The sequence below is a fragment of the Nyctibius grandis genome, chromosome 5, assembly GCF_013368605.1.
Source record: "Nyctibius grandis isolate bNycGra1 chromosome 5, bNycGra1.pri, whole genome shotgun sequence".
Taxonomy (NCBI): domain Eukaryota; kingdom Metazoa; phylum Chordata; class Aves; order Nyctibiiformes; family Nyctibiidae; genus Nyctibius; species Nyctibius grandis.
Genome location: NC_090662.1, coordinates 27,747,418 through 27,767,147, shown reverse-complemented (window position 1 = coordinate 27,767,147; position 19,730 = coordinate 27,747,418). Strand labels below are relative to the sequence as shown.

Here is a 19,730-nt window from a genome sequence, read left to right as displayed (position 1 = left end):
CCCATACTAATATTGACAATGTATGGGTATATGTCGGTGGGGCATTCTTCACAACCTTCCGGAACATGGATCGGTTGCATTCCACTTCATCAGGATCTACAGGATCTACAATGTCCCGTGGGTGTCTATAAATGATCTCTTGCACAGCCAGTTCTCTAAGGTAGTTAATACCTTTTTCTATAGTGGTCCATTTGCTTAGGTGACTCATAACATCATCTTTATAGGGATACCTGCTCTTTACAGCTGACAAGAGTCGCCTCCAGAGACTGACAGTGTTTGACTTTCTTGCGAGCGCCTTATCAATACCACCATCTCTGGACAGGGATCCCAACTGTCTGGCTTCTCTGCCATCCAATTGCATGCTATCTGCCCCATTATCCCAGCATTGGAGCAGCCAGGTAATAATAGGTTCACCATCATAACAGCTGAAGTCTTTCCTTATATTTCTCAGGTCCTTCAGGGATAAGGAGTGGTAGGTTATCTCTACGTCCGAGTCCTCTTGTGATAGTTCTGCTTTAGAAGGACCTTTCTTCTGTGATGGGTCTGCTTTAAAAGGACGATTGAGGAAAGCCCCATCTGTGTCAGGCCCTAACTCTGCCTGAGAAGGGCCCTCACCTGGGTCATATGATGGCTCTGCCTTAGAAGGCTCTGAGTCATCATCCTTCTCTTCACGAGCTGATTTCTTTTGGTATTTCTTCCTGGTTACAGGAGCAATTGGTACAGATTCGATAGATGCTGGGGTCTGAGTAGATGCAGTGGCTGTCGTGGGAGTGCTGAGAGTCTGAGTAGCTGCAGTGGCCATCTTGGGGGGTGTAGCAGTTGTGGTGCAGGCTGCCGAGGCTTCAGTGGGTTTAGTGGCTGTAGCGGCAGTACACACTGTAGGATCTGAGGTGGCTGCATAACACCTACAACTGTCCCTGTACCGATATTTGATCTTATCCCACATCAGAGACACATTCAGGACAACCGAAAATAAAAACATGCCACCTAGACAGCACCATCCTAATTTCACAAAATCTAGTGGAATCAGCTTGGCAGAAAAGGAGAAGGTACTATTTCCTGAAGTAAAACTGGAAGTGTAATCATTAACAGAATCAGCTAAAGGACGCCTGGAGCATGCAGATGAAGTCACTGCTACTGATTCGCGATTAAAGCTGCCCATCATTGTGTCATAGAGATAAGAGATCGGAATATTAACTGCCCAGTTTATCACAGCATAAATCAGTATCAAATCCCATACCAAAACAATACATTTTGACCAGCGCCCACTGCTAAACTGCATGTAAACATTCATAAGAAGCAAGCAATAACACAGTGCCCACGGCAGGTAAGGCATCATTGCAATACTCAACTGTGAAAGAAACTCCATAAAAAGATGAGATAACACAGCATTCAAAAATGACATCACCATCTTCACTATCTGTTTTAAATTTCCAACCCCTCATAAATCTCAAAGGAAGAAATCTGATATTCTCTCAGCTGAGCTCTCCAGGTCTCCTCCCACCAGAGCCAGGATTCAACTTATCAGAGCAACCTGTTGGAGCTTCTCTTGAGCCACATGTTGGGCACCAATAAAATCTGTCACAGTTTAAAGCTGGGCTGGTTATCAACCAGGTGGCAGATGCTCTCTGTTAACCCTCTCCCCCCGCTAAGGGAAAGGGAAAAGGGAGAGAGACTTATGGGTTGGAAAGTTAAAACAGTTTTAATAAACTATAATAAAGAAAAAGAATATAATAACAATAATAATAGAAATAATCAAATATATACAAATATATACAAAGCCAAGACTGAGAGCTTGGAAATCCTCCTCAGGCAGACGTTGCTCCCCCCAGCACGGGCAGAGGGGAAAATGCAGTAGCTCCCCCCAGCACGGACAGAGGGGAAAATGCAATAGCTCCCTGTCATCACACCTGCAGGCTTTTAACTGGAAAAATGGCAAAGCTGGTACCAATCAGTGGGAGACAGGAGGGCCGGTCCCTCCTGGGCCCCACCTCCAGGAGGCAGTGGGTTAGTGATAAATAGGAAAGTGAGAATGACGTGTATGGGATGGAATATCTTGTTGGTCAATTCTGGGCCACCTGCCCCATCTGCTCCTCCCTGCAGGTGCGACCCCCCTTCGGCTCTTCACTCGTAAGCAGTGAGGAATTTAGCAGTGACCTTGGTTTCTCCAAGACTAATTGGCCTGGTTTGGGCCAAACCAGGACATCATGTCACACAGGAACACGTCCAGGCGGGTTTTGAATGTCTTCAGAGAAGGAGACTCCACAACCTCTCTGGGCAGCCTGTTCCAGTGTTCAGTTACCCTCATCGTAAAGAAGTTTTTCCTCATATTTATGTGGAACCTCCTGTGTTCCACCTTGCACCCATTGCGCCTTGTCCTGTCAAGGGACGTCACTGAGAAGAGCCTGGCTCCATCCTCATGACACTTGTCCTTTCCATATTTATAAACATTAATGAGGTCACCCCTCAGTCTCCTCTTCTCCAAGCTAAAGAGACCCAGCTCCCTCAGCCTCTCCTCATAAGGGAGATGTTCCACTCCCTTAATCATCTTCGTGGCTCTGCGCTGGACTCTCTCTAGCAGTTCCCTGTCCTTCTTGAACTGAGGGGCCCAGAACTGGACACAATACTCCAGATGCAGCCTCAGCAGGGCAGAGTAGAGGGGGAGGAGAACCTCTCTTGACCTGCTAACCACACCCCTTCTAATACACCCCAGGATGCCATTGGTCTTCTTGGCCACAAGGGCACATTGCTGGCTAATGGTCATCCTGCTGTCCACTAGGACCCCCAGGTCCCTTTCCCCTACGCTGGTCTCCAACAGGTCTGCCCCCAACTTGTACTGGTACATGGGGTTGTTCTTGCCCAGATGCAGGACTCTACACTTGCCCTTGTTATATTTCATTAAATTTCTCCCCGCCCAACTCTCCAGCCTGTCTAGGTCTCTCTGAATGGCTGCACAGCCTTCCGGTGCGTCAGCCACTCCTCCCAGTTTGGTGTCATCAGCGAACTTGCTGACAGTGCACTCTATTCCCTCATCCAAGTCATTAATGAATATATGAATAGTACTGGTCCCAGTACCGGCCCTTGAGGGACTCCGCTAGACACAGGCCTCCAACTGGACTCTGTCCCATTGACCACCACTCTCTGGCTTCGTTCCTTCAGCCAGTTCACAATCCACCTCACTACCCAATCACCCAGACCACACTTCCTCAGTTTAGCTGCGAGGATGCTGTGGGAGACCGTGTCAAACGCTTTACTGAAATTGAGATAGACCACATCTTTACCATCATCTTTACCACAGCTTTACCATCATCTGTCCACTGGGTTACGTCCTCATAAAAGGCTATCAAGTTGGTTAAGCATGACTTCCCCTTGGTGAAGCCATGTTGAGTGCCCCTAATGATCCTCCTACCCTTGATGTGCCTAGAGACAGCACCAAGGACAAGTTGTTCCATTACCTTTTCAGGGATGGAGGTGAGGCTGACCAGTCTATAGTTCCCCGGGTCCTCCTTCTTGCCCTTTTTGAAGACTGGAGTGAATTGCTAGAGGAAAATCCTTTCAAGGGAATTACTACAGTCACCGTAACATCCAGCCCAGCGGGTGCCACACTCTTCCACTCTCCTTGAGTCCCCATGACTCTGTGCATGAAGCCTGCAAATCGGAATTCCTTTGTCAATTAAATTGTATTTTTTCAGTGTGTCAGGCCTTTAACTGATGGTTCAGCGTATTTTTAAGGAGCCAAAGGGATCTGTGTCACTGAGATCATAAACCTTATTTTAATGACTGCAGATTGTAAAACGTGGATGTCAAAGTGGGTAGAGAAAAAGCATTGCAAAATTAATACTGAGTTAGCCAGTGGCTTATCCTAAAGCAAAAGTAGTTATCAGTGAACGAAAGGTCAATGAATTAAAATTAATCTTAAGAATATTTCTAGCTTATTCTGCCTTTACAGAAAATGTGTGCTTGATCCATGTAATTTGACTGCATTTACACACTTCTGTAAGGCATTACATAAATATGTGGAACATACTTCCAACTGTACACATCCAGCATGTGGATGAATGTCTTCAAGCTCCTGAGAAGTCTTGCAATTCTACATACAATGGTGTCATTGTACAAAACATATGTGCATGACTACGTTAAGTTTTACAGCCTACTGAAATTTAATCACTATTCCTCTGCTTAAGAATTTGCCAGCCAGAGGTTAGCTTTCTCCCAGACTACATTGCTGTGATTGCCACCAGTTTTTCCCATTCTCTCCTCTTTTTACTATTCAATGCTGCTTTTAATCATGCTCAATCAATAATGAGATTGAATCTTGCTGGACAGGTAGTCTGTTTCCTCTGAAGGTGAAAGAACCAGCATCAGTGGTGAACATCTGAAGAAACCTTCAACTCTGTGACTTTAATATTTTGCAGATGAACACAGATATTTATATATCTTTGTTGGGCACACTCAGAAGAACGTGAGGTTGCTGCAGGTTTTCACACTTTATCACCCCTAATCCATACAGTTTACATTTTCCTTACCAGTTGCTGAGACTCCTGTAGAATCCATAGGAGTAAAATCTAACCTGAACTTGTCTAAATAGTTTTTTTTTTCATGAATTGGAATTTAACCTGAGGTATTCATCTCTTGTCTCCATTGGTCCTGAAGTAGCCTTACTAAATATTTATTTTCAGTCATTGGCTTAAAATAAACATTGTCCTAAACCTTGATATCCTCTAATGAGAATCAGTTGAGCAATGTTTCTTTTCTAGTGCGGCTGAGGAGTGGTGTAACTAAAATGCAGTTCCTTGGAGAAGTCAGTTTTATTTTAATGCCTGTTGTGTTGGAAACAGATGTCTATTATAGTGCAAATAGGGCCAATCAGCCTGTCTTTCATCAGTTCTTACTAGAAATATATACATTGTGTATCCTTTGTGTTGAGGTGCTTAGGAATTGTTTTATGATGAGGAGCAAATGAGTTAATGTTTTTTTTTCTGTCCCTCTTGCCCTTCCTTCCAATAATATCCGTCTCTCCTTATAAAATTCTGCAACTCCTTATGTTCTGTGTGCAGCAAAATAACACAGTTTCTCACTTAGCCCCTCAATACCCACTGCAGATTTAGGAAATTAGAGAAAAGGTGCAAGGCAGTGTAGCAGGAATGTGAGTGATGTACAGGATCTAGCAGAGATGCTGGAAATAGTTGTCAAAGTCAGCTGAAGAACCACCATGTAGTCCCACCTTGGTGAGATGAGTCTTAATTTTAAATTTTTTATTTCACCTGAACAGTTTGATTAACTGGTTTTGGCCTGAAGACGGAACTGAAATGGGACAATTTCACTCAGAGATGAATCTAAATCAGAACCGATTTGAATAATGTGCAGCTTCTTGTTCTTAGTCTTTGTACTACTCTGTGGGAGAAACACAGCTTTGGTGATCTTGGACTTTGGGAAACACAGACTCCCTATCAGCCTGTGGTGGCAATGAAATGGAGTGTGATCTGATGATTTGCATAATCTCTTTCTAAATAGCAATTCAGGGGCTCTTTTGCCCTAGAGACTCATGGAATTTCAGTACACATGGAAAACTTTCTACAGCGTAAAAATACAGTGTGATGTAATTCAAGATTTCAACATGATGAGAATATCCAAAGGGCAGAGTTGAGGCTATATGTGCAACCTTCACTTTGAAATTTCCTGGCAGTCAGAGGTTTAGTTTTATAACTTTAGTCATATACACTGTTGTGATGTTTTTCCTACTGGCATTTAAAATAGCTTTATCAAAAAGAGGAGGAAAAGTCAGTAAAGCTTGGGAAGGGAACTGCTTGTTAGAATAAAACCAGAGGAGATAAGAACAGAAAGACAGGCAGACCAGCTTCCTACCACCAGTTATTTGCCAGCACAACAGAATGGAGTTACTGGAACTGAAGAGAGCAAAAAGCAGACGATCAGCGTTAGCTGCATAATCAAACATTTCCCATGGCTGGCTGTAGGCAATGATACAGTATTTTTTGAAAAGGAAAGTGGAAAGTGATTATTACATTTAACTGCAGTATGTTGCCTGAAGAAACTGAAAGCCATTCCTCCATGCCAATGCAGACCATCATGCTAGGCACCAGAGAGTGGTGGTCAATGGGACAGAGTCCAGTTGGAGGCCTGTGTCTAGCGGAGTCCCTCAATGGTCGGTACTGGGACCAGTACTATTCAATATATTCATTAATGACTTGGATGAGGGAATAGAGTGCACTGTCAGCAAGTTCGCTGATGACACAAAACTGGGAGGAGTGGCTGACACAACGGAAGGCTGCGCAGCCATTCAGAGAGACCTAGACAGGCTGGAGAGTTGGGCGGGGAGAAATTTAATGAAATATAACAAGGGCAAGTGTAGAGTCCTGCATCTGGGCAAGAACAACCCCATGTACCAGTACAAGTTGGGGGCAGACCTGTTGGAGACCAGCGTAGGGGAAAGGGACCTGGGGGTCCTAGTGGACAACAGGATGACCATTAGCCAGCAATGTGCCCTTGTGGCCAAGAAGGCCAATGGCATCCTGGGGTGTATTAGAAGGGGTGTGGTTAGCAGGTCAAGAGAGGTTCTCCTCCCCCTCTACTCTGCCCTGGTGAGGCTGCATCTGGAATATTGTGTCCAGTTCTGGGCCCCTCAGTTCAAGAAGGACAGGGAACTGCTAGAGAGAGTCCAGCGCAGAGCCACGAAGATGATTAAGGGAGTGGAACATCTCCATTATGAGGAGAGGCTGAGGGAGCTGGGTCTCTTTAGCTTGGAGAAGAGGAGACTGAGGGGTGACCTCATTAATGTTTATAAATATGGAAAGGACAAGTGTCATGAGAATGGAGCCAGGCTCTTCTCAGTGACATCCCTTGACAGGACAAGGCGCAATGGGTGCAAGGTGGAACACAGGAGGTTCCACATAAATATGAGGAAAAACTTCTTTACGGTGAGGGTGACCGAACACTGGAACAGGCTGCCCAGAGAGGTTGTGGAGTCTCCTTCTCTGAAGACATTCAAAACCCGCCTGGACGCGTTCGTGTGTGATATGGTCTAGGCAATCCTGCTCCGGCAGGGGGATTGGACTAGATGATCTTTCGAGGTCCCTTCCAATCCCTAACATTCTGTGATTCTGTGTGATTCTGTGATTCGTGCTCACAAGGGCAGGCTCCAACACTGCCTAGAAAATTCTGTGGACTAGAGTGCACAGAAGTATGTTGTAAGATATGGTGTCAGCACAGTGAATACACCATAATGCATCACCAGTAATTAGTGGTGTACCCCAGGGATCCTTACTGGGTCCATTCCTGTTCAAAATCTTTGTTAAATGTCTGGACGATGGGACAGATTGTACCCTCTAATGACACAAAACCAGGAGGAGTGGATGGTACACCAGAGGGTCGTGCTGCCATCCAGAGGGACCTCAAAAGGCTGGAGAAATGGGCTGACAGGAACCTCATGAAGTTCAACAAGGGAAACTGTGAAGTCCTGCATCTGGGGAGGAGCAACCCCAGGCACCAGTACATGCTGGAGGACAACCATCTGGAAAGCAGCTTTGCAGAAAAGGACCTAGGAGTCCTGGTGGACACCAAGGACTACAGCCAGCAGTCTACCCTCTGGCACGCCTGGAGTACTGCGTCCAGTTCTGGACTCTCCAGTGCACAAGGGATGTGGAGAGAGTCCAGCAGAGGGACACTAAGATGATTAATGGACTGGAGTATTTCTTATGTGAGGAAACACTGAGAGAGCTGGGACTCTTTAGCCTGGAGAAGCTTCTCAGGGCCTCAGGGGGATGTCATCAATGTGTATGAATACCTGAAGGGAGGCTGTAAAGAAGACAAAGCCAGGCTCTTCTCCATGGTGCCCAGTGACAGGACAAGAGGCTGTGGGCACAAACTGAAACACAGCAGGTTCCTTCTGAATATCAGGAAACACTGTTTTACTTTGAGGGTGACTGAGCACCAGCACAAGTTGCCCAGAGAGGTTGTGGAGTCCTTATCCTTGGAGGTATTCAAAAGCTGTCTGGACACTGTCCTGGGCAACCAGCTGTAGATGACCCTGCTTGAGCAGGGGGGTTGGACAAGATGACCTCCAGACGTCCCTTCCAACCTCAACCGTTCTGTGGTTCTGTGATTCTGTGATCATGCTTTAGAGCCAAAATATCGCCTTAAACCTTGTTACAGACTTCTGCTAAAGGCCAGGCTTGGTTAGGTTAACCCATCTGCTGTGGATACCTGTTCATGAGTGTAGTAGCCAAAGGCAGCTAGAGAGATGACAACCACATCAGTCCCCAGTGAGGTTGTCTACAGAAGCCTGCATGCTTCCATCATGTTACCCCAGTGGGACATGGATAAGAAAATACATAATGGCATTTTAAGTCAATCTAGTAGAGAAATTCCTGGAAATAATCAGAAATTTTTCTTTTCTGAATATCAGTACAAAACATGTTCTATGTGTACTTTATGTGCTTTATCTCTGAAGACACTACTTTTTTACTATATAAATGTATCTGTTAGGTAATATAGTATTACTAAATTATCTAATAGTTTTACATAGTTCAGACGTTAATTGGGTTCTGTGCCATGTGATAACTCTAATGGAAATATGGCTCAAAGGTAGCCCCTTTCTTAGCACGGAGGACTCTGATGCAACAAAACCTGTCTGTGTCTCACTCTTCACTGGGGCTCTGTGTTGCTCCAGTTGATTCCCTGAATATCTGTCTGAAGTGATGAGATGAGTGAATTCGCATGAGTGATGCAAGCAGCTGAGGACTGTGTTGTGCAGGCCAGTTTATATGCCACGGGGAGGATTCACGAGCCTAAAAAACTCAGGATGTGCAAGAGTTCAGTCAAAACACAAGCTGTGGTGACTGATCATTTTTTTCAACATCTTTCTTCTATATTCTATTTAAAGCTTGTTAACCTGGGGTAAGGATTCGTAGTCAAGGTCAAGTGGGATAGCCCTTGGCACAGTATGTTAACAAGAGAAAGACTTTTACTTTGAGTGTGCTATTACCCTACTGCTGAAGAAATAAGTGTTTGTGGTTTCCATTGCCTAGCACCAGTTGACAGCAAAAGGTTTTATCAAAGTAAGCTTTTTAAAACAATTAATACAGTTTGTTTCTCACATGCTTATTTGTAATCAAAATTTCATTCTCTACTAGTATGCTGCGTGGAGCTTTTCATGCCACTTTACTATGCAAATGAATAAGTTGCATTCTAAGGCAATTTTTACTTCTACCAGCCTTTTAATTTATGATCTTGAGCACTGATTTACTGTAAATGTTCAAAAATATATGTAATCTCTTTCACAGCTGCAAAGGTTTTTTGAGATATTCTTCAAAAACAGTTCTCCCCAACAAGCCTTGAACAACATGAAGGAAGCTATAAGCAAACTTCTACTTATAACTGAGGTCTTCAGTGAATCATCTGCCTCAGGACCAAATTCTTTCAATCAGTAAGTGATGTGCAGTGGTCATTGCTATGCTATTGTCAAGATAGCTCCTTAGAACAGAATAAAAACTGTAGAGGATACACAACTCCTAAAATAAACAAATCCCCTCTATTTCATACTTCCTTATAAAGTGAGGACATGCTGCATTTAGGAAGTAAAACTCTTCAATATCCCCAGTGTTTCTGGTCTGTGGAAAGGTTATGATGAATACTTACGACTAGATGTTTTGTCCTGACGAAGTGTTTCAGGCAGTACCAATGAACAGAAATCACTCACAATTGGGCTAGTTGTAACATATAAAGCTTTATTTCCCTTCAGTGAGCCTTCTGTCATGTGTCAAAGTATTTAATGTTAGAGTAGCCCAGACAGTTCAGAGCTGGCTGTGGCAGGCAATCTGAACAAGAGACACTGTAGAATACTTTATGAAATGTACATTATGAAATACACCTAGGCAGTAACAGTTGCATTTCTATGAGTGTTAAATCATTGTAATTACTTCTATTAGAGTGTTACAGTTCTTACACATAAATCAACATTTATTATGTAATATTTTTATTAATTAAAATTAATATTTGTTCTACATATGTTATGTCACATCCCTGACATTTTTATGATAAATACTAAACAAGTTACTATTTATTATGTTTATATGTTTTATAAAGCTATTTGAGAAACCAGGTGTTTTAGTAGCGGTAATATAAAGTTCATTATTTGACTTACGCAGGTTGGGAATAAAGCTTACATTGTTAGCAGAAAGAGTAGTGAGGAGGTGAGGAGTGTAACAGGGACAGAGCTATTTTGACAGTGGTGCAAACTCTAACATTTTTTTCCCAATGGGATGGTATCTCTTGTTTATGTAACCTGAGACTTGCTTAGAGCTCCTGGCCCATGCCTTCAAACATCCCCACAGCTGCAGCACAACTCTTTGGCTTCAGTGAGCCCAGAGAGTTTCACCATCTATTGCCCTCCAAATGCCTTTTGCAGGACTTCATTCTCATCAAAAGGCATTTCCTTCTCCAGCGTAGTTCACCTCCCTCACTGGTTTAAAAGTCAACCATATAAATATACTGTAATATAACACTATTTTCAGCAGCTCACAAGATGACTCCATCTATGTTCAATGCTGCTAGCTCTTCTTAGAAATTTTATTTAGTCCATATCGCATGCTGTCTCTTGACCTATGTGTGTATGTTCTTGTGTGTGTTCTCTGGACCCATGTGTGTATGGCATTGTAGCATATATAGAGATACGGTTGAGTGGTGGACTCGGCAGTGTTAGTTTTACGGTTGAACTTGATGATCTTAAAGGTCTTTTCCAACCTCAATGATTCTATGACTCTTTGATTCTTTTTTTCACAATAGTACCTAACCTCACTGAATCTGATTCCTGTTATATTGTATTTCAGATGCAGCCAATGTTTTCAAATGCTCACCTTTGACATTGGATTTGGCACCTCCATACACCCAGTAGTTCTTGAGGTGAGAAAAATCGCACAAATTATTGCTTGACCCAAAAAATTTACACCAAAAAGAACACAGCAGGGAACCCTCTTTGATAGGTACTCTCAAATCTCAGAGAAATGTACAAACACATTAATATTAATTTTGCCTAAAAGTGGAGAGTTGCTATGGGAGAATACATTTTAAAGGAACAGAGGTCCTGTGATGAAGTTCACCACACCATTGAAGTGTGCAAACTTTCAGTTTTAGCATTAAAGGACTGTCACCCCAATCGAGTATCAGCAAAACAAAATCTGTAGAAAGCATTGCATGAAAGTAGAGTTAGGTATTAACTGTGCCAGAACAAAGATAAAGGGAGGAAGTTAAAATACCACAATCGACTTTTAATACAAATTGAAGTTCTCCTTGAATTGTACTTATTCAGTTCATGACCTGCTATGACCTCCACTGTGCTGCCTTCTTCCTTGATGGTCCTCAAGGCCCTCAAAACCAGAGAAATGTGACCTGTGGCATGAACTCCCTGTGTCAGTTTTGTACCACTCCTGCCTCAGAACAGCCTGGCCAGAAACAAAAATCGTACTTTCCAGCTGCTTCTCATTACCCCTGTATATACATATGAATGTGTATATACCTAGGTACATAAAATCTTTGTCTATATTTATGATACCCAAAAGGCAAAAATAAATTAGTAAATATATCCTGGGAAATTACGGGAGAACACTTTTAAAATTCATCCTCAGTTAAAATCTGTTCAAGTTTCTAGTAACAACGGTGCAGTCAGTCTCTCCATCCTTCACCAAAAAAAAAATCCTTTAAACACAAAGGAAAAATGGACATATGAAAGAAAGCATGCACAATTTAAAAAATCCATGAAGGCAATATCCTCAATTAGTCTAACAAGACTTATTTAACTAGTATAAGTAATGTTACATGTCATAACAATTTTATAATTGTATACCAGGCTGTAAAAAAAATTTCCCAGCAGCTGCTTAAAAAACAAAACATAAAGCATAATGTTTACCTGCCTGTATAGTAATCTCAACCACCAGCCATAATCCTTAAACATGCAGTAAATCAGTAGGGTTTAGTAGTTTCTCATGAAAATACAAATTGCTTTAAAAAATAACGGTTGATAATTACTATGGCATTTGACTTTGAATAGTGTCCCTTGGGATCCGTAGTATGCACACACCCCATGCAGCTTGAAGTTATATTTGTGTTTATGCTAAAATACTAATTTATTCATATTTTATAAACATGAGTTTATTCATTGTGTTTATATACTGTAAAACTTATACTTTCATCTGTAGTAACTCCTAAATAACTGAGTTTTGCAAGAGTTATGTTAACACATAAACTGACATTTTTTTTAATCAAATTTCAAATCAAACACATGAAAAAAAACTCTCACATGAGAATGCAGTACTGTGCTCTATCCACTGGAGGTCAGCAAACATTATGGTGTGTAGTTCTGACAGAAAATGTGGTACAGCATTTGTTATGTTATAATCCTGTGTGGTTTATTAGTGTTATTATGATTTTTTTTTTAATACATATTTCCAGTTTGGTATATGTGGTTATGAGAAGACTGGGCTTGATATTCAAACTATAAATTCTTATATTGCTTTCCAACAGGTGCATGAAAACTTTGATTTTCAAGATGAGGATGAATCAAACATTCAGGACCAAACCCTCAAAGAATTTCTTTTTGAAGATACTTTTAAATTCCTCTTATCTAATGAATCCTCAACATCCAGTTTCATAGAAGCTTTCCAAAAAATATATGGATCAACTGTGAGCAAGGTAGTTCATTCCACATTGTTCTTATTATTAACTATTTGAAAATATTTCATTCTAAATTGTATGCCTTTCTGAAATTGTTGGTGCCAACTTACAGAATGAAGGATTTATTTAAACAAAACTATCTGTTACAGAATTCTGCGGAACAAAACTGTAATTATGTTGAACAACCAAATTTTCTTTTATGAAAATTCCACTTTCAAATTATGTCATTCTCCAAAGTACAGTACTTTAAAGATATATTTAAAACTTTAACAAAGTAATTTCCCCACCATTTTTTAAATGGTCTTTTTTAATATACAGGTTTGTGTGTTTTCATAAACCTAGAACTGATTAGTTCAGAGAAGTAGATTTATGAGCATCAGAATTAAATTGTTTCCTACAACTTTGTGTCTTATTCTGAATGCAAGATCCAATTACAATTTTTTGCATTGATAGGATCTGTATAAATTTTGCATCACTAATGAAAACTATTTCTGACAAGCTGGGATCTCCTCTAGCAGTATTTCTCTCTGTCTGGGAACTTTTAAGGGTGCATTTCTGACAAGCCCCCTGCTTGCAAGACTTACAGGGACTAAATTATCCATGTGACTTCTGCCTCTCAGACAGCTGTGAATAAAACAGGGTCGCGGGTTCTAAATTTATGACAGGATAAAGTAGTAAGCCTCAGACATATGCACACATACGATACGATTACCTAAGTCTGTGTTCCATAGGAGGCCAGACCATATTTCAAACTATCCAATTCATTGTCTATACTTTATGCAGTCTCTTCCCATGGTAGTTTCTATGGGTAATATTCTACACAAAGCTAATGCACAGTCTGCTTTATTCTAGACTGAGAAATGGGAAGAGCTGTCAAGGAGATGTCTTGACATGACTTGGATGAGGTTAGGGCGAGTTGAGAGCTGCTGTAACTTGTTCCTTTGATCACCAAAGGGATTGGGGTCTAATGAAATCACATTGTTTTCCATGTGATTTCACCAGAATATGCTGCCCTTTCCTTCATAGGATGGAACTTACCACAGAGAAGATGAGCAATGTTTGTCTTTAGAAGAGATAAATTCAATGATTACTTTCATGAAGGAGCTGAAGAGTCTTGGACAATTTGAGCTGGTAAAATAAACAGAGATTTGTTGTATTGGATACATAATTTATGTAAATCTCTTAACATTTCTCCTTCATTACCATTCTTTGCTGTCTCTGGTACATGTGTTAAGCTGGATAGACAAGAAAGCAGGGAGATAGAGGTTATGCTGATTTTGTTTTGGAGCATTTTTGAAATTTAAATTAAAAGATATAAAGAAATAAAACAGAGAATTTGAATTGAGGATTCATTGAAAAAGATAGCTGAAGCAGAAACAGAAAGAAAAAGGAGGAAAATTATGTGAATGACTAATGAGCTGCTAAGAAAATAGAAAGATAATGAAGCAAAGCAGGTGTGAAGGGAAGAACTGCATACAGCACAACACTGAGATCATGACCAGGGAATAGATATAGATAAAAATATGGCAAAAAACCCCCATGTGGAATATGTAATATGTCGTCTTCTTTACACTTCAAAGGAGTTCATTTTTGGAGAAGAATAAAGATGGAGGAATAACAGCCAGTGTCTGTGAATAGGCATGGCAGTTAATGAGGGAAATGACAAGTATTGGGGAAATAAAAGATCTGCAATTGGATCTGTTGTTCAGAAAATCTGCATGATATCAGGATTTCTTCTAGACCTTCTGGATGAGTATCAGGATTGGAGACTGATGAGGCTTTCTGAAAAAGGGTTGAGTTGAATAGATCTGGAAGTCGAATCAGAGGCAAAGGAGTTAGACTTCCATGTCAGTACTAGTAATCCTGATACTCAAGGCTGAGCAAGACAGTAATTTTCCACACATATGGGAAAGAGCATTAAGATATATCCATCCATATACTATATACACTGTCTTCGGATCATTTATCACTTCTTTGCATTTTACAAATATTATAATGTTCAGTCTCTAATCAATGTCTCTCTTCTCAGCTTGTCCCTTCTGCTGCACCCAAGATTCAAACTTTACTGCACGACCTTTATCACATGGTAGACCCAATGAGGCGGCTTGGTTCAGTCCTGACTATGCATTGGTTGCTTTCGAGTTTACTTGAACAATTCCAGTCTATGACTAAAGAGGCACATACAAGTCTTTCAGAATGGTAAGATAGCTATTATATGTTAATGGTAACTTCTCAAATTATATAATTGCAGTAGCTCCAGTGAGCATCATAAAACTTAATCTTTCAGTAGATGTAGGTGAACTTACAACACTTGAGATAAAGGTCCATCATCCCATCATGGAGCACTGTCAGCTATTCTGCCATTAGGCAGGTAGCTAGGTTTCTACATCGGACAGTTTTGTCCCTTTATTTCTCTTTCTAATACAGAGGACTCTGGGTTAAAAAATTAATCAGAGCTACAGTAAAGTTTTTTCTAAAAGTATGAAGTAAATTAGGTAGGTTGTTTCTGAACAACTGTAGACTCAAAATTAGGAGTGCTTACCAGGGTTAAGACTGTCTTTTAATTTATTCACCAATGAAAAGCAAAACTGTAAAGAAAAAATAAGAATTTGGGTGAAGATTTTTCCAAAAGGGACTAATAATTCTGAGTGGCTCTAAATTTTCTGTTCAACAAGAGACAGGTCAAAGAACATAATGAACTGAGAACCTCATTTTAACTCTTCTTGAAAAGCTGGAAAAATATTGTAATGACAAGATTAAATCCATTGAGCTTCTGGCAAGAAATTTGCACTTTTATAAGGAGGGAGGGAGAAAGGAAAGAAGGGAGGGAGGGAGGAAGGAATGGAAGGAAGGAGAAAAGTTGTGGTATACTGTACGTTTAGTATAAAATTCATAAAAACATGTTTTCTGTGCTCATTATCTCTTGGCTAATGACATTTCATACACCTGTATGCCATACTTCTTTACTGACTACAGGCATATATGATTTTTCAAACAAGGGCTTGGGAACAGAGGCACATCAGACAATGTATGTGCTCCATTCCACTGCATCTCAAGTTAAATGTGCGAATGACATTATTGTGTACATTTTTCTTGGGGAACACCATAGTGACTATATAAGGCATCTGTAAGGTTTCTTAAGTTTTAATTTTGTTCCTCATTGAATTAGGTGTGGCTTTCATCAAGCCGATAGTCATCTGTATCTTTGTTTTTTTAGCTATAAAGTGGAGCTTATACTTTACCACCATGCTAGGTAACTGTTTATTAGTGTTTTGAAAATATACAATTCCATGAATGTGGTAAGTATCATTGTTGTTACTGCTGGCCACTCCATGAAAAGTAACTCAAAGATGCAGCTGCTTGCATTCATGTGTAAGCCCTTGCCCTTTTGCCAAAATATTTAGGTTTGCATATCAAAGCATACCAACCTTTAGCAGCTTTCTGTTCTAATCTAAGCTGTGCCACTCATTCTATTTGAGCAAGCCCCTTGGCCTCTTTTTTTCTTCAAGCTGAACATTATTGTATGTGTACAAATATGTAGAAATACCATGACCTTTCTCCAGGGCATAGGCCAATCTACTTCTTTGCACTGTATTTTTCTGCAATGGCTAAGCTAATAACACTATCTGTTCATTCAGTGTATAAAAAAACCATGTGTTTTGACATTGCTAAATCATAATCTTCCAGTCCTATAGCTAAATGCATGTGATAGTGATGCATGTGTCAGATATGCATGTAATTATACTTAATTGCAAGGAAGAAAGAGCTTAGTAGAACTTACTCCCCAAATAACTCAGGTATGCATTCTCTTTGAGCTTTGATTAATCTTTTTTGAGATTCCCAGCTTTGATGAGTTTGTATCTCAGAACACTTTTCCTGAATTTCTTCAGTTAAGGCCAGGTAGTTTGCTTAATTTATTTAACAGTTCTTATTTCTCTGATTACGCAAAATTGGTATTTCCATTTACAAAATCCAGTGATTTGCATAGCTGACTGTCCAACCAGACAAGATACTTATGGGAAAAATAATGACTTCTGACTTAAGTCTTGTACAGTTATTCTGTTTACTGATTATGGATCCACAGGATGGAAACAGGATTTAAAGAATTTTCCTGGTCTACTTTTCTTAACCCATTTCATCTAGTATTGAAACCTGAAATGGTATTAGTGAACTCTGAATTCCTTCCACAGGAGAAGCAAGAAGAACTCTAAAAACTCATCTCAAACTATAATGAAATGGTTACACCCTAGGTGAGAATGACCATCTCAGATGTATTGGTATAACATATCACAAAGTGTGGCCAGCAGGAGTAGGGCTGTGATTGTCCCCCTGTACTCAGCACTGGTGAGGCTGCACCTCAAATATTGTGTTTGGTTTTGGGCTTCTCACTACAAGAAACACATTGAGGTGCTGGAGAGAGTCCAAAGAAGGACAACGAAGCTGGTGAAGGGAATAGAGCACAAGTCTGATGAGGAGCAGCTGAGGGAACTGGGGTTGTTTAGTCTGGAGAAAAGGAGGCTCAGAGGAGACCTTATCGCTCTCTACAACTACCTGAAAGGAGGTTGTAGCGAGGTGGGTGTTGGTGTCCTCTCCCAAGTAACAAGTGATAGGATGAGAGGAAATGTCCTCAAGTTGCACCAGAGGAGGTATAGATTGGATATCAGGAAAAATTTCTTCATCAAAAGGGTTGTGAAGCATTGGAACAGGCTGCCCAGGGAAGTGGTGGAGTCACCATCCCTGGAGGTGTAGGTGTAGATGTGGTGCTTTAGAAGACTTGTAGATGTGGTGCTTAGGGACGTGGTTTAGTGGTGGTCTTGGCAGTGTTAGGTTAATGGTTCGGACTTGATGATCTTAAAGGTCTTTTCCAACCAGAACGATTCTATGATTCTATGACATATTGTTTTCACCTTAGAATAGTGTTTGGGACTGGGCAATCAAAAAGGAACAGCGGAGAGAAAAAATGTATTTGACAGGTGTTAGCCATTACCTCATTGGCAAGCAGAAAGAGGGGTGCAAAATTACTTATAACTTGGAAAATAAACTCTCTAATAGGTTTTTAAGTGCCTCCTTTGAAGGAGGTCATGGATGTGCATGAGTTTAGGGTGGTGTCTAGACACTGCAAGCTCAGAACTACATTTTCATGCACACACACAGACACATGGATCTGCCAGCAGCTTCTTTCCTTACCTCATCGAGATAATGCAGAAATCTCTGTTTTATTGTTGGACAGTTTGCATTTTACCATGATTGACCTCAATATTGCTTTCAGCAGCTCCTGTTGAAACATTAGGGATGACTGATTGCGCAGAACAATATTGCCACCTCCCTTCCTTGGCACAGACAGTAACTTTATGTCTTTCAAAATCCAAACTGAATGGGCAGCAGTATCTGGGAAGAAGCTGCTTTATGAGAACTTCTACAGAAAACACTGGGCGGAAAACGTGAAAGCTTCAAGAAATGCTAATAGACCTCTGAGAAGGTCTTATCAGCCAGAGGTCTAGTACATGGATTGGAGAGAAGCCTACTGCCTTTCTTCTACTATGCTCCTAAAATGCTACATGAAAGAAAAAATCTGGAGTTAGCAACATGGGCACCACTAACATGTTAATGAATTGTTGCAATTAATTGTCTTTTTACACTGAGGATTTATATATATATTTGGGATGTTGATCATGTGATTTGTTTTGAATTAACAAACATATCAAAACACATAGATGTTCCATTATATGAAGTCATATTAACGTCGGTACAGATAATCACCTTGACACAGGCCTTCATTTATATTTAATTCTTTTTGAACAAAGTCTAACTTTAACTTCAAGTATATACAAAAAAGCCTCATACAAACAGTTAAGAGATATGGTTTGGGTTATTTTATTCTTGGCTATATCCACTCTTCTTTTTCCGAGCAATTCAACTATGTTTTGAAATTTATTTCTGGTTTTCTTTTTTCATCATATATGCTACCATTTATTATGGAATGTGTGTTTTCTGCCATGTTCATTCAGGTAATATTTCTAATGCTGGCAACATGAATCCAGAAGGTTCATCTTTCCATGGAGAATATTAAAATACAATGTGCCCTGAGCTGCCATATAGAAATTTTTGAAAAATATTTCTTGGTTTCTGTTCCTTCCATTCATGTAGAAATATGTCTGCTATTGAATTGACAGGAATTCTTCTCAAGAAAGTGTGAGTCCTAAGCAGAATGTTCCTTCTGACTTCAAGAAGAATTATGAAGGTAAAGGATCAGAGCAAGGTCTTTTATATACAGTATGATTTTCCTATTTGTACTGGTTCTGATAACATCTATGATTTAGATGACATTGTTTTGCATTCCAGCTGGAAAGTCTTGGCTTACTACACATAAAAGACCAATTTTTTCCTTACCTGTGTAAGTTGTTCTGCTGAGCCCACAAGCAGTGTTCATGAGCCTAAAGCAAAGATCTCACACTGAAAAGAAAACAAGTACACTGTATTTTTTATGATTAACACAGTAAGAGTTCCTCCTCCTATAGGATTGTGAATCAGACTTAGAGTAGAAAATTATTAATTGTTTCTGTTTGTCTTTCAGTGCTGCATTATTCCAGTAAGGCTAAAGACAGACAATGCAGTTACGGTAAGTCAGGGTCTTTCTAGACCACTAAGGGGGAAGAAGAGAGATTACTTGAATAAATTTCTTGAATTTTTCTGCATAACCTTTCAGTGAATGGAGTGCCTGTGAGCTGTTATGTAAAAAAAAAAGGATTTTTAAGTAGCAAGAATGTTTATGAATCACTCAATAATTGGGCTATTATGTTAAATAAGCCTCAAGCACAAAGTTAAACATTGCTGTGTGTGCATACTAATGTGGGTATTCCAGCACTCATCGATCCCTTGCTGCACTTCAGTAGACTTTTGCCCCTTATTTTCAAGAACTTTAGCATGCATTTGTTCTCATGGAATAAACTTTAAGCTTGTATGGAGTTTAATCAGCCTTGTATAAGGCCAGTCTTCAGCTCAATGGTGGAGTTCTAAAGAGCTGCTTAAGAGATGAAGAGTTTTTC

The 19,730-nt window shown here is 40.3% G+C and overlaps 1 protein-coding gene across 3 annotated transcripts in view; it reads left to right on the top strand.

Moving 5' to 3' along the window:
- The window catches only part of CPED1 (cadherin like and PC-esterase domain containing 1), a 164,447-nt gene that overhangs the window by 64,062 nt on the left and 80,655 nt on the right, over window positions 1-19,730 (top strand). For 2 of the 3 annotated variants that reach the window (XM_068402071.1, XM_068402072.1), the window contains exons 8-14: window positions 9,300-9,442; window positions 10,845-10,917; window positions 12,535-12,702; window positions 13,711-13,815; window positions 14,714-14,883; window positions 18,858-18,925; window positions 19,259-19,303. In XM_068402071.1, coding sequence (XP_068258172.1) covers window positions 9,300-9,442; window positions 10,845-10,917; window positions 12,535-12,702; window positions 13,711-13,815; window positions 14,714-14,883; window positions 18,858-18,925; window positions 19,259-19,303 — 772 coding nt within the window. The remainder of the gene's footprint in view (window positions 1-9,299; window positions 9,443-10,844; window positions 10,918-12,534; window positions 12,703-13,710; window positions 13,816-14,713; window positions 14,884-18,857; window positions 18,926-19,258; window positions 19,304-19,730) is intronic. The other variant, XM_068402073.1, reaches the window with a different exon arrangement.